Source organism: Rhamphochromis sp. 'chilingali', assembly GCF_963969265.1.
Source record: "Rhamphochromis sp. 'chilingali' genome assembly, chromosome: 11".
In the NCBI taxonomy this organism is placed as follows: domain Eukaryota; kingdom Metazoa; phylum Chordata; class Actinopteri; order Cichliformes; family Cichlidae; genus Rhamphochromis; species Rhamphochromis sp. 'chilingali'.
The window spans coordinates 22,928,476-22,941,528 of record NC_137938.1 but is presented as its reverse complement, the minus strand read 5'-3'; the positions used below and the strand labels follow the sequence as shown (position 1 = coordinate 22,941,528).

General features: G+C 38.6%; 1 protein-coding gene across 1 annotated transcript in view; it reads right to left on the bottom strand.

The window, feature by feature from the left end:
* Positions 1-6,455: 6,455 nt before the first annotated feature.
* Positions 6,456-13,053, bottom strand: part of kcnn3 (potassium intermediate/small conductance calcium-activated channel, subfamily N, member 3) — a 62,593-nt gene continuing 55,995 nt past the window's right edge. The window contains 3 exon segments of the mRNA XM_080895874.1: positions 6,456-9,645; positions 11,052-11,121; positions 12,268-12,395. Coding sequence (XP_080752000.1) covers positions 9,226-9,645; positions 11,052-11,121; positions 12,268-12,395 — 618 coding nt within the window. The 3' untranslated portion in view covers positions 6,456-9,225.

The following is a 13,053-nucleotide window of genomic DNA, read 5'->3' as shown; positions in this document are numbered from 1 at the left end:
TAATCTCGAGAATGAGGTCAACTCCCTTAGTCCATGGGCATTTCTCAAGTCACAGCCTGATCATCTGATACAACATACATCCTTTGTACTTGCTAAAGCATCGATATTGTTGTGTTTGTCCATTGCTAATTATTTCACTCTGCACAAATGCAGCCAACTCTTTTTTCTCTCTTCTGAACAGACAGTTTTCTGCACCATCTCTTTAAAGCCCTCATACTTATTCCACACAGTGTATGTGTGCTGAAAATTCTGAAGTGTGTTTTCATTAACTCATCTACACAAGGCATTTTGTAGAGGATCCAGCAGCGATGCACTAATGATACAGTTGGATTTGAAACAACTTTATTCTCAACAATTTAACTTTTGCTTCCCTCAGAATAGTATTTTGTTTTTTTCCTTTTCCCTTTTTTTCTATTGTCTATTCTCCAGCCATTCATGTATTTGCTTCTGCTTATCCAATTCAGGGTTGAGGGATGGCAGGAGCCTATCCCAGCTGTCATAGGATGAGAGGCAGGGTACACACTAGACAGCTTGCCAGTCTATAACAGGGCTAACGCTTCTCTATTCTCAAAATACAATGTTAAACAAAAATCCTTCTAATGCGTATACAGTTGTGGTCACAAGTTTACACTCACTCATCATCGGCATGAGTGTTACAGTAATTTTAGGGGTTTTTATGATTTCTTTCTTCTTTTTCCAGGGCTTAATGATTGTGCATATACATCTTTAATGGCTTTAAAAACAAGAATTGAGTGCACACATTTGAATTTATTTAAAATTTTCTCTAAGTCACAGACTACACATACAGGGTCAAACATATACATACACTCACTTAAATCTTTTGTGATCCTGAAGGTTCTACAATGTCTTTTAACTTGACAAGGCGACAGCTATTAACATCTCATTAGCGATCATGATTGACTACAACTGGTATTTCCTCTTTGCAGCCATATAAAGGACTTGCATGGCTGTTATTGCACTGACCAATGCTCAGAACTCAGAACATATGAAACAATCAGTCAATAAAATTTAAATTAAATTAGAAAATACAATATATATATATATATATATATATATATATATATATATATATATATATATATATATATATATATATATATATATATATATATATATATATATATATATATATATATATATATATATATATATATATATATATATGTTTAGAAACAACAAACACAATTGATTTCATATTGCACTAGTCCCCATTTGCCAGTATTACTGTACCAGTGGTAAAATACAGTTGTAAACATGTAAATATGAGACTGTGTTGTAACACTGTAAACATCATACACAAAGATTATATTGGATCATATTAATTTAGCAGCATTTAGCATAGTGATGGTTAAGGGATATAAGCTGTTCCTTAGTCTGTTAGTTTTTTTGTCCTTATGGATCTGAATGGTGAGGCTTTCAAATCTAAAAAGCACGGTGAAGCATGGTGATGGTAGCATCGTGCTCTGGGGCTACTTTGTTCCTTATGATAATAGTACACTGCTCAAAGTTGACAGCAAAATGGAGGAGGACTACCTCCAAATTCTTCAACTCTTAAATCAACAGCTAGATGAAACTTGGACACAGCTGTTTGTTCCAAAAGGACATTGATTCCAAACACATGTCAAAACTGGCTTTGGAGTGGATCAAGAAGGCTAACATAATGCATCTGGAACGGCATTCCCAAAGCCCCAACCTCAGTGCTATTAAAAATTTGTGGACTAGGCTTAAAAGCCAGATCAGCACCAGGAAATGAACCAATTTAAATGCACTGTTCTATTCTGTCAAGAAGAATGATCAAATATCCAGACAGCATTATGCCAGAAGCTTGCTGATGGCTACCAAAAGCATCTGATTGAGGTGTAAGTCATCCAGGTCATCGTAGTCTAAGGAGCTTGGAAAGAAAAGCGTCTGGACTTCTTTAAGTTGCTTGAAGTTTCACCTCTCATCCGAGAAGCTTCTTCAGTTCTAGTTTAAATCTGGGACTCTCCACCATTTGACCCCAGAACTGAAGAAGCTTCTCAGATGAGAGGTGAAACGTCTTCAAGCAATTTAAAGTCCAGACACTTTTCTTTCCAAGCTCCTTAGACTTCCTAAGGAACAATTTACCAAATATTAATAGGGTGTATTTAAGTCCGTATGCATACTTTTAACTCTAACATTTGATTGTTTTTTTAAGTCATTAAAGACGTGTGCTATACAATCATTCCACCTTGAAAAGAGAAATGTTCAAGTAAATCATTAAAAGCCTCAAACTGTCATAACATTCATGCCCATGATGAATGTATGAAAACTTCTGACCTGCACATTTACAATGTGGCTGTAATACTACATACTGTTGTACGACATACAACATAACCCAATTTCCTGCGGGGTCAACCTTCAGGATCAATAAAGTTTTATTGAATTGAAATTGAACAACATTTCTGTGTACTTTAATTGTAACTCAATCTAAAGTAAGAGACAACCCATTATGTATTCGTGCTGAATGCAAAAAAAAGTACGAATGAATGAGGGTTACAGCTGTAGCCCTTATTACCTGGATGACAATATTAAATGTGGCACTTTACTTGGGTTAAACCACAGAAAGAAATAAAACAACAGTTTATACTTACCCTCACCAGAATCCCACATTCATTTATAATGCTGTTGGTGCCAGCATAGAGGACACTGGTAAAGCAGAAAGGAGGACCTGCTTCACACACAGAAATAATGAATAGAGGGAGGCTTGGCCACTGGAAAAGACTGGACACTGAATGTTTACACACCCACTCACCACCCACTAATACATCATGTCTCTTTCTGGTTTTTCTTCCAAACACTGTCCTCTCAGTTAGAATTGGATTCACATATATTCAAAGTCATATATCACAACGCCCACTAACTTTATTAAAACCCAGTGAATGACTTTGCGTTATGCCACAGTACATATTTTGTCTTCAGTACCAATCCGGTATGTTTTAATAACAGTGAGTACTTTTCTAAGTAGACAAGCCACCTCTAATCATATTAATATTGTATTGTGACATCAAAAACATAATTTTTTACACACGACTGATAATGTCACCGTAATTTGGCAAGCTAACAGTATTCAACTAGCCCAAGAAAGCAAAATATACTGCTAAAAAGTGTGCCTGGTTATAATGGGGTACTTCACAGTAGCTTAATTTTGCAGCATCTTACCATACTGAAGTTAGCCGATCAATACTTATATAATTAAAGGACTTAACAAATGGACGACTTAGCTAGCGTAAAGCTTCCACAAAAAAAGCCCATTTTAATAAAACAAACAAACTTCTAGCTCTCTACTGCCCCCAGAGGTGTGCCCCTGTGCTTAAAGACAGCGTGAAGTTACTGTCCAACGTTGTTTCCAAACATCGCGAGAATGAGCGAGAGAAACGCTGAAATCCAAGTTGGGGGAGATTTTTTCCCCCTTTTGACAGTGAAAGATACAAAGACAACAGAAAAATAAATAAAACGTGGTAGCAATTCTTAAAACTCCTACAGTATTTATATATTTAATAAATTACTGAACAAAACATAATCTCTACAGGGTGAGTTAGTGTTTACAGCTGTTTTAAAATTACATGAATCCCCGAGGAATATGAAGTACCCGAAAAAAGCATACAAACGAAATAAATAAATGATAAAAAATAAATAAAATAAAAACTTAGACTCATTAAACATGAAAGCTGTAATGTTATAGATATATACTTTATTAATTCTCTCTGATAAAATAAAATTACAAAATAATTTCAACCTCAAACGGCACTTTCCTTGTTCGTGATTATTTAACGTATTGATAATACATATATTATAATTGTCATGACGAATGAGAAGAATACTATAGTTTAATAAGGTAAGATATCAGCTATAACTGCTTTTAATCATAATGGTAGAAAAGACTAAGCAATACAAAGCTATATTTCGTTAACAGCATACTGTACAATTTTCCAAGCGTATGTAATTCAGTATTCCGGCCACAGCGTGTCGCTAAAAGATAGTTTTCAATATTGTCTCCAATGTAAAGGTAGGCTTGTCTCTTTTCCCATCACATCATTATAATTCCTCTCAGATATATCTCAGTCTTTCATTTTATTTATTTCATGAACATCTGTTCCTTCATGGCCATTTATCCTTTGTAAGGTTTATTTGTGTTCCCTTGTGTTCATCCTTAGTCCACCTTCATCTGTTACAGCAGTCCATGTACAGCACTGTAACAAGTCCATGCCGAGATTTTCACAGTTATTCCCTCAGCAATATTGTCAAGATATCTGCAACGCCTCCTGCTATCTTTTGTCCCCAGTGACAGCAGCGTTCCCTGCCTCTTATTGAAGTCCATTTAAGAGAGAGCACTTTGGTTGTCGAGGTGTGTGTGTGTGTGTGTGTGTGTGTGTGTGTGTGTGTGTGTGTGTGTGTGTGTGTGTGTGTGTGTGCGTGTGCGTGCGCGTGTGGGTGTCTGTTCCTGTGTTTGTGTGGCAGTTTAAGTGACTGAGCAAGCGAGTTTGAGTGTATTTCTTCACACAGAATACATTCATGATAACAGTGAGCTGTTTTTCGGACCACAAGTTTGACAAAGAATGGCAGTAAAGTACAAGATCTACTTCCCTTTATGAAAGGTCATAAAAAAATCAACTAATAAAAACAACTTAGAGAAATACAGCTAAATCACTGCTGGATTTTAACAAGTGCCAATGACAGACAATATTTATAGAGTTGCATGTAGGTCGGTCTGACTTTAGTCAAGTAAAGGATTTGTTAAAATTGTTTTCATTGTTTTCAGTGCAGTTAGGCCCATAATTTGTTGGATAAAGAGACAACTTTTGTGATTTTGCCTCTGTACACCTCCACAGTGAGTTTTAAACCAAGTAATCAGGATGTGATTGAAGTGCAGACTTTCAGCTTTGACTCACAGCGCTTTCCTGTTTTTGCATTAACTGTTTAGACACAGTCCCCCATTTTCAAAGGCTCAAACTTTAATTGGACAAACTAACATGATTTTAAAAGTAAGGAGTGTTCTAAATACTTGAATGAAAATCCTTTGCAGCCTTGGACATCACTAAACGCTGTGTTTCCTCTCTTGAGATGCCAGGCTTTTACTGGAGCTGCCTTCAGTTGCTGCTTGTTTGTGGGTCTCTCTGCATTCAGTTTTTGTCTTCAGTAACTGAAAAGCTGCTCCGTTGGGCTGAGATCAGGTGAATAACAGTAACAGTATTTCTGGATCTCAAGAAAGCATTCGACACAATCAATCATGACATATTAATTAATAAACTGGAACGGTATGGGATTAGGGGGGTTGTACTGCAATGGGTGAAAAATTATTTAAGTGACCGGAAACAATTTGTGAAGCTGGGTGTCCATTCCTCATCATGCTTGGACATTGCTTGTGGTGTTCCACAAGGCGCTGTACTGGGTCCAAAATTATTTATTATTTATATAAATGATATTTGTAAGGCATCTGATATATTAAAATTAGTATTATTTGCAGATGACACAAATATTTTTTGTTCTGGGGGGAATCTAAAGGAGCTGCTGGATACAATTACTTCAGAAATGTGCAAAATTAAAAAATGGTTTAACAGGAACAAACTATCGCTAAATCTAAGTAAAACTAAAATTATCTTATTTGGGAATTCCCTTAGAAATGCACAAGTGCAGATTCATGTAGATGGTGTGGAAATTGAAAGAGTACTTGAACATAAGTTTCTTGGTGTGATTATAGATGATAAATTAAACTGGAAGTCTCATATAAATCATATACATAACAAAATTTCAAGAAGTGTCTCAATCTTGAGTAAAGTAAAACACATTCTGGACCACAAATCACTCCACATTCTCTATTGTTCCCTGATTGCACCGTATTTGAATTACTGTGCAGAGGTTTGGGGCAATACTTACAAATGTTCGCTATCATCAATCTTTATGTTACAAAAAAGGGCCATAAGGATAATCCATAAAACTGGTTACAGAGATCATACAAATCCACTATTCTTAAAATCAAAAATTCTAAAATTCACAGATCTGGTTCATTTTCTCACAGCACAAATTATATATAAAGCAATAAATAACCTGCTTCCTGACAATATTCTAAAAATGTTTTCTAAAAGGGAATGGGGATACAATTTGAGGGGGGAATTAAATTTAAAACATCCTCGTATCCGTACAACATTAAAAAGTTTTTGCATCTCTGTGTGTGGAGTGAAGCTGTGGAACAGACTAAGTAAAGATATGAAGCAATGTCCAAGCATGGCGCAGTTTAAAAAGCGGTTTAAGGATATGGTTTTTACAGGGTGCAGGGAGGAAGTAGAGATTTGATAGGGTGTTCTTGTCTAATATTTTCATGTGTGTGCGCATGCACGGGTTTGTTGGTATGGGTATATATATATATATATATATATATATATATATATATATATATATATAAAATTGTAGGTTGTGTATCCTTCAGGTGTTAATGGGGTTATTGAAAATGTGTATATGTATGTGTGTATATACGTATGTATGGATAGATAGAAGCATATATGTGTATATATTAAAAAAAAAAAATTACACATAACATATAATGTAATTGCAAGGAGGTATTTCTGTAGTCTATTGATACTAGATAGTGGAAAAGGGGTGGGATTAAATAAGCTTATGCTTCTTCCTGCTCCTTTTTGAACATGGACGTTATTTGGAGTTGTGGTTGCTCGTTTTCCTTTTGTTTGCTTTGTTCATTTGTCTCTTTTAATTCTATTTTTTTATATACTTTTTCAACATGTTCAAAATAAAGATTCAATCAATCAATCAATCAATCAAAAATAACTTGGTCATTGACGAATACTCCATGTCTTTTTGAGTACAGCCCTGTACACTTTACAATTCATCCTGCCACTTCTGTTAGTCACGCCATCAGTAAACACTAGTGATGGGGTTCCACCAACACTTCTCCCACTGTTTCTGACAGATAATGTGTTATCTTCAAATCAATAGGTGTTTCTCTCTTTCCTTCTCTTTCCTTCTTTCTTCCCATAATTCTGCCACAGGCTCATCTTTATTTAAATATTAATTTCTAGATGTTTTTTTAGGAAGTATAATCTAACCTACTTGTTCTTAAGTGTAACCACTGGTTTGCAGCTTGTTGTAAACCCTCTGGATTAACAGTTACAAACTTACAGATGTAGACTTTGACAGTGATACACCTACTGTACATCCTGGTGAGAGGTTGTTTTTTTTGACTCAGTTAGATGCTGTGAAGTTGTTTTTTAGCCATTCTTTCATCATCCATTTCAGTTGTTTTCTGTTGTCTTTCTTTTCAAGAATGGCCACTCAGCAGTTGACACTTATTGACTTATTTTGAATTTTTAAGCCTAATGACGACCTCCCTCACTTGGAATGACCATGAACAACTATGAAATAGAAATTCCACTCTTTGAATCACGTCATGAAATAACAAGGCAACAGGCCCCACCTAGCTATGAAGCTGCTTGTCAATTGTCAAGATACTTTTGAGCCTCTGAAAATGAGGGACTGTGTATACAAATGTGGATAATTCTTAAACAGTTAATGCATTTTTTTAAAGTTAGTTTTTAGTTTTATTTCTAAGCCACTGTGGTGGCATGGAGAGACAAAAAGACAACAAGTTGTGGACCTAACCGCATCTGCTGTAGATCTTTGGGTCAAAACACCCAAATTTAGTGGCATTAAACGAGTACTCGCACTAAATGTGGAGCATCAAGATTGTGCAAAGAGCCAACTTTAGAGTTCTGCAGCGTTTGTTTTAACGGGTATCTTCAGAAATCAATCAACCATTTTTAAATGCCAGTACAAAAAATATGTGTATAATAAGCTAATTTTTCTTCTAATAGCCGCCCCAGTATTAATGCACTTAATACAACTATTAATTGTCCACCTTCTGCTGCTGTCATACGAAACGTCCACAGAAATGAAACAAGACCACAGTCTCATTTCAGCACAGCAAAGTACACTTTAAACATCAGTTCGTTTCAATCTGTAATTCTGTAAATGCAGTAATAAAGTCCTGTAGTAGTTGTGTTAGGTTATTTTACCATCAGCTACTGTCTTCATCATCACAAACAGACATTATGATGACTCACGTCCCTCTGTATCAGCTTGTTTCAGCTTGATCTATAATTTGTGTAGTTCACTGAACGGTTACAATTCTCCCGGCTGAGTAGTTAAAATGTCACAACTACGCATCGTAAGTCTAAACTACTGCATCAGCTCACACCCACAAAAGATAAATTGTTAAGATGAACATTTTTTACAGTGTGTCTACATCGCTTGGCAGTGCTCTATGGAGATTGACAGTGCATCATGTGCTTGGCAGTATTGGCTTTTAGTATCATCTTGTGGGCTAGTGCATTATTTTCTATGTGTGAGCATAAATAGGGCCTTTGTGAGAGTCTGTATATTTGTGTTTGTGCTGTGTTAGCTTGTATTGCGTGGATGACATGATTTGTGTGTGTATGTGTGTGTGTGTGTGTGTGTGTGTGTGTGTGTGTGTGTGGTGCATGCCACTAGTTATTTATTTTTTTATTTTTCATTTTTTTAAATCGTGGTCGTATTGATCGAACCTTTTGTTAAAGGGATGCTCGTTAATACACAATTAGCATTCAGATAGAAAATACATCATAAGGATAAAAAGTCATGGTCATTAATTCCTGATGACGGGAGTGAGGGATTGGGAAGGGGGAAGGAAAGAGAGGGAGAAAGAGAGATGTAGAAGAGAGAGAGATAGAGATAATAAAAGGCATTCTTCAGTAATTGGAGTGGATTCCATTTAGGAGTTCATATAATTATTCTTCGTTATTTCTCCTCCTCTCTCTTTCGTCCTCCTCATTCTCTCTACCTCAATTTCTCACCCTCTTGGCATCCTTCCTCCCCCTCACACCTTTTAGAGTCTCCATTTTATCCCCATTTTTCTTCTCCTTCCCTCATCAAGTAAAGCGCCCCAAAGTCCCTAACATGTCTCATCACTCATACAGGCCCTCCATCTTAATCCCATTATTTCTCCTCATAGTCTTCCTCCCTCCCTCTTGGAGCGTTAGTTTCCGAGGATCACCAGACATTTCTCTCATCTCCCATTTCTCTCCTTTAGTCTGAAGTGTGAGGACTAGCGCAGCCCTCGTCCTTCCTCCCTATTTTTCCTCATATTTGTCCTCTCCTGGTCCAAGAAAAAAAAAGAAAAGAAAAAAAAAGCTGTCCTCAGCAGCTAGAGGTGCACGTGTTGGGGTTGGAGCTAGCCTCCAAGCTCCCCTCTGGGCTCAGGGGTGGGGGCGACAGAGGGGACTCCAACGCCAAAGTAGAAACCGGAGCTGAAGGTGGTGCAGGAGCTGTGACCTGGACTGGAGAAACTGAAGCTGGCGCAGTGGTTAAAGAAGCAGCAGGGGACAGTGGAACCACAGCACCTCCTCCTCCTCCTCTACCATCCCTTGCATCCCTCTCCCGGAGCAGGTGAACCAGGGCAGCATGCTGGGCGCTGAGGGTTGCAGACAGGTGAGCGGGCAAGGCGTTGAAGCCCGCCGTGAGCTGCTCCACCCGCTGCTCCAGGGACAGCATCTGACGCTCCAAGTCCTCGCTGCGGTCGTTGAGCTCGGACATGAGCTCATACATGACACTCTGCATCTATGAAAGGAGAGAGTGGAGAGTGGGAGATGAGTCAGTGCACACGGCGTACTTTGAAGAAGGGAGACAGACTGCAAACACGTAAAAACAGGAAGATAACACAGTCGCTCTATGAAAGCTTGTTTTAAAAAAAACAAAATACGTTGGTATTGAATAAGGAGAGACACTAAGTAGAGCAGGGATGTCAAATTCATTTTAGCTGGGTCACATGCGGCCCAGTTTGATCTGAAGTGTGCTGGATGAGTAAAACCACTGCATAAAGGTAAAAAAAAGAAAACAGCTTGAAACATTTTCCCCGTCTTTTAGCATAAAAAGTACATTCTGAAAAACTTTAATGAAAAATGAACAGCCTGAGGTGTAAAAATAGGTGAAATTTTAATAATATGCCTCAGTGTTTCCACAACTGACAGCCTGCTGACAATACAAAGAAATCCCACAGTTGTAAATGAAGCACTTCAGCACGGCTTAACCACCTTAGTAAGAAAGCTTTAAAACTGGCCGTTCAGGGCAACCACTAAGAAATCTGGAGCAGTGACTGTCTGTCTAGAACTACCAATGCAATGCCAAATGAATAATAAACTTTTTAATTGTGATGTTTTTCTACTGTTTTAACTTTGTGTGTATTACATATGCCAATACATATACATACATATTTTGTATGCGATTTTAACTAGTGTCTTTGTCTTCACGAGGGTATTTTAAATCCCATCAGCCCTGCCCCTGTCCCTGCAAATGTTTACACTTAGGTGAGTCAGTTTGTGGACAGACCGCAACTGGTCACCCACGGTTACAGAATAAGGTAAAGTGTCAGAAAGAGAAAGACTAAGCAAAAATGACAAAAAAAAAACTAAGAGGGATTAGAAATCACACTAGACCGGGCTTTATAACACTGTGAAGAAAGAAAAAGAGCGAGAAGAGAGAGGATGAAAGGAAACCAACAGAATGTCCCTGCCTTACACATCCCTGTCTCTGTAACCATGGTAAATGCACAAGTGGCCAATTGAGACTGAGATTGCAAAATTGCAAAATATTTGGTGCTAAAGGCATCGCTCCTCTGAAAGAACACACACACACACACACACACACACACACACACACACACACACACACACACACACACACACACACACACACACGTGCGCTTACATTCTCACTCAAACACCCACACAGTAACAGAAAAAACACGAGCACTCCCCTCCCTTCTCTCGTTTCCTCCTCACTCTCTCACTCAGTCATCCCTGTTTTAATACTTCTTCTGGTTGCTAGGAGACGCAAAGCCACAGAAACAGGCAGATCAGCATGGAAACGGAGAAATGCTGTGCAAAATTTTTGGGGGGAGCAAAAGCATGTCAGGTATGAGCGACTAACCTGTATGCAAAAATGAAGAGCACTGATGTGTGCCTCACCTTTGAGAGATCCACTAGTGTGTTGGCCTGATCGCTGAGTTTCCTCTGCTCCATTTTCACGCTGCGTAATCTGCAAACAGATGCACACATAAAACACACATACAGGGTGGAAACCCGGTAAATATGCTGTGGTTGGACCAGAGAGTTAATCCCTCAGGGTTCAGACAACACCACTCTGGAGCGGTCACCTTGCCAAGTTGAGCTTCATTTCTACCTGCAGTGTGTCCCTTGATTTGAATGTACAATAACAGCAAGCGCACAGTGTGGACTGAAACATAGTAATCTTGTCATGAAGTAGAGAATACATATATTTGTATATATATAATGAATGCAGGAAAAGAAACATTAAAAGTTAAAAGATAATTATTATTAAGGAAAACTTTTGGGGCACAAGACCTAGAGGGAAATAAACCAAAAAATCTGATAAAAAAAAATCATTGTATTTTAGTCCAATTAAAAGCCTATTGGACTCTCAAAGCACTATACAATAATTGGTGAACTAACCTGTGTTTTCATAAAACAAACCCTGTGAGGCTGACTTTATGAGACTGCACCCCCAGCTGAGCCCGTCTCCTGTTATGCTAACAGATTTTAACCACAGAATGTACCCCTATTCCCATCGAGTCAGCCCGGTTGCTGTGTTGACACAGCCAGTCCACAGTCCACATGAATAAGGATTAGCCTTTGAATGTTAGATTTAACACAGCCTTACGTCTCTTGACTCTGGCTTTTGAATTGTCCTGAAGTTGAACCGTTAAAGATCAAAGGATCAGGAAACATTTACGAGATCCTTCATTTAGATGCTGGACGGAGGATATACAAAAAATCTTTTTCTTTATGTGTGTGAATTACACTCTGAGCACTTGTAACAGCAGCATCACTTTTTGGGAGAGATGACAGGGTGATCGGAGTGTCTCTAACAGCACACAATGCACATGATTATCCATTCCCACAAGTGTATTTGCCTGGATTGAACCTGCCCTTTCGTAGATGATGAATCACATCATGCGTGTGTGTGTGTGTGTGTGTTTGTGTGTGCGGGGATTAATGCATTTTATCTGATGATCAGCGTTGATTCAACCTGTGGGTGGATAGAAAGTACAGCTGATTTCAAAGGCTTCATCAGCTCAGCAGCGCCGTCATGCGCATGTGCTCGTGTGCACGGGTGTGCTTGCGTGCGCGAGTGTATGTAGTTGTGTGTGAGGTGCGGTCTCACTGATGTATAGCCTGGAGGAACTTCCGCTGGTGTTTGCGGACTCTCGAATGGTCGATCTTCTTCATCAGCTTGGTGTGTTTGTAGATGAGCCAAGTCTCTCTTAGTACGTTAGCAGCTGCATTCTTTATCTGCTCCCAAAAAAGAATAAGCACACATATACACACTTATTGTTAGCAACAGGTGGTCCTTGGCAACTGAAACTGGCAACAGGTTTGCCCAGCCCTCTCGTCTTTCTCTTTTTTTCCCTGGTTTTGCTATTATCTATGCAAAGAAGAAAAAAAAAACACTAAACCATCATTCTCTTCTTAGAGGCTGCCCTCATTCTCTCTGTCTCTCTCTCATGCTCCCTCTCTCTCTACACATACCGGCTTGCCTGCCAATGCTTTTCATGTGTGCATAAACAGCTCTCTCCTTAGGGAGATTGGCAATGAGAACCAACAGGAGTCTCCCCCTCACACACACTTCTCTCTTCTCTTGGTTTGTCTACATGCCACATTATATCTTAGACTTATTCAAATGGGGCTGCATTATCTTGGCTGGCTGAAGTAATTCAGCGCAGCACCATCGCAGTGTATTAAAACCAGTGATCTTCTGTTTAATTATGACAACAACTGAAAGCAACAATCGCTGCACAGTCACTGCACTCAAACTAGCTGTCAAAGGCATTCCCCATCTCTACAGAGGAGGAACATTAGCCTATGTAATGATGCTCAGTTGTGGCGAGCCACTCCAAGACGGTTATTTTTCTTCACTTCATTTGTTTGGACCAGCAGAATGGGAGATTTC